Source organism: Colobus angolensis, unplaced genomic scaffold, assembly GCF_000951035.1.
Source record: "Colobus angolensis palliatus isolate OR3802 unplaced genomic scaffold, Cang.pa_1.0 Scaffold35, whole genome shotgun sequence".
Lineage (NCBI taxonomy): Eukaryota > Metazoa > Chordata > Mammalia > Primates > Cercopithecidae > Colobus > Colobus angolensis.
The window spans coordinates 5295138-5296931 of record NW_012116821.1 but is presented as its reverse complement, the minus strand read 5'-3'; the positions used below and the strand labels follow the sequence as shown (position 1 = coordinate 5296931).

At 38.2% G+C, this 1794-nt stretch overlaps 1 protein-coding gene across 2 annotated transcripts in view; it reads left to right on the top strand.

Annotated features, from left to right (window-relative positions):
- RPF2 (ribosome production factor 2 homolog (S. cerevisiae)) overlaps positions 1-1794 on the top strand; it is a 46756-nt gene that overhangs the window by 23185 nt on the left and 21777 nt on the right. For both annotated transcript variants that reach the window (XM_011952782.1, XM_011952780.1), the window contains one exon: positions 929-1028. In XM_011952782.1, the coding sequence (XP_011808172.1) occupies positions 929-1028 (100 nt within the window). The remainder of the gene's footprint in view (positions 1-928; positions 1029-1794) is intronic.

The following is a 1794-nucleotide window of genomic DNA, read 5'->3' as shown; positions in this document are numbered from 1 at the left end:
CAGGCTGCTCTTGAACTCACTCCTGGCCTCAGGCTGTCTTCCTGCTTTGGCCTCCCAAAGTGCTGGGATTATAGGCATGAGCCATCACACCTGGCCTTAAAAATTTATTTTGATTCAGGGATGCTGGCCATCAGAAGGCTATTTTGGTTAGTTGGTTGTATTGTGTTGTGTTGTGTTTTGCTTTTGCAAGTGTAACTTTTAATTTTATTCTTTGCATAGACTAATGTTTAAAAAGCCCTTTACATCATTCTTTTGCCATCTTTTATTTGCTAATGTAAATGAATGGGACAAAGAATGGGTTTTTTAGTATAGAAGTCTAGAAGCTTAAAAACGTCATCTTGGCCAGGCCTGCACCTTTAGCCTAGCTACTTGGAGGATGTCTTGAGCCCAAGAGTTTGAGTCCAGCCTAGGCAACACAGCGAGAGCCTGTCTCTTTAAAAAAAAAAATCCCACCTCTGTTTTTACCTCTCATATCAGTATTCACAGACATAGTTTTAGAACAGTTAAAATGTGAAAACAAATTAGTGTAAAGTACCAACTACTTTAAAATCAGTATAGGCCAGTCACCGTGGCTCTCACCTATAATCCCAGCACTTTGGGAGGCCGAGGCGGGTGGATCATTTGAGGTCAGGAGTTTGAGACCAGCCTAACCAGCAAGATGAAATGCAGTCTGTACAAAAAATACAAAAAAATTAGCCGGGCATGGTTGCATGCACCTGTAGTCCCAGCTACTTGGGAGGCTGAGGCAGGAGAATCGCTTGAACCCGGGAGGTGGAGGTTGCAGTGAGCTGAGATTACACCACTGCACTCCCACCTGGATGACAGAGTGAGACTCCATGTCAAAAATAATAGTAATAATAAATAAAATCAGTATGTAAATAGTTTAGACTTTGGTAATTATATAATTGCACTTTTTTTTTTTTTTCAGAACAGTAAATGTCCTGAGGGAACAAAACCCATGCTAATATTTGCTGGTGATGATTTTGATGTAACAGAAGATTATAGAAGACTAAAAAGTCTTCTTATTGGTAAGTATTTTAGCATTTATTATCTTCAGAGTAGCTCAGGAAGACAGTCTCAGACTGTCACTGGTGGCAGTTTGCCACTTTAGGTTTGTAACTTCTTTTTTCTCTTATTTTAAAAATAGTATTTATATACTTAAAATAATGGAGTGCTTCACAAATTTGCAGGCCATCCTTGCACAGGGGCCGTACTAATCTCTGTGTGCTCCCAGTTTTGGTATATGTGCTGCTGAAGTGAGCACGACTTCTTTTTCCTCCTTTTTTTGGACCTTTCTTTTTTTTTCCCCCTTACCAGCAGCAAGAAAGTACCTAAGTGTCTCGGGAGAGTTAAAGCAGCTGTTGTACTGTGCAGATGATTATTTCCGGATGTGTTAGTAACTTAGGTATTACTTACATAGTGTTTTTATAAAATTCCTGCACCCATCTCCTGTCATTCCTAGCATCATTTAAAATTAAATTTAGAAAGTTGAGGGATTAAAATTTCAAGATTGTATGTATCACTGACTTCCAACTCAAAAACCTAAATTAGTTTTTCTGAGTTGAATATACAAGGTCTTTCACAATATATAACCAATGTAACTTGGTCTTCTTGATCTCCTATTTCTTTTTTCCATTAGAAAGGGTTTATTGCCAATGTATTATTTACATTTCTGTTGTCTATTCTGGTATTACTCTTACTTATCCAGTTTCTACTAATTCATTTAAGTGTCAGATCGTCAATTTTCTTTTCTTCTCCAGGAAGCCCTCAGTGACCTTCCCGGCTCCTTTTTTT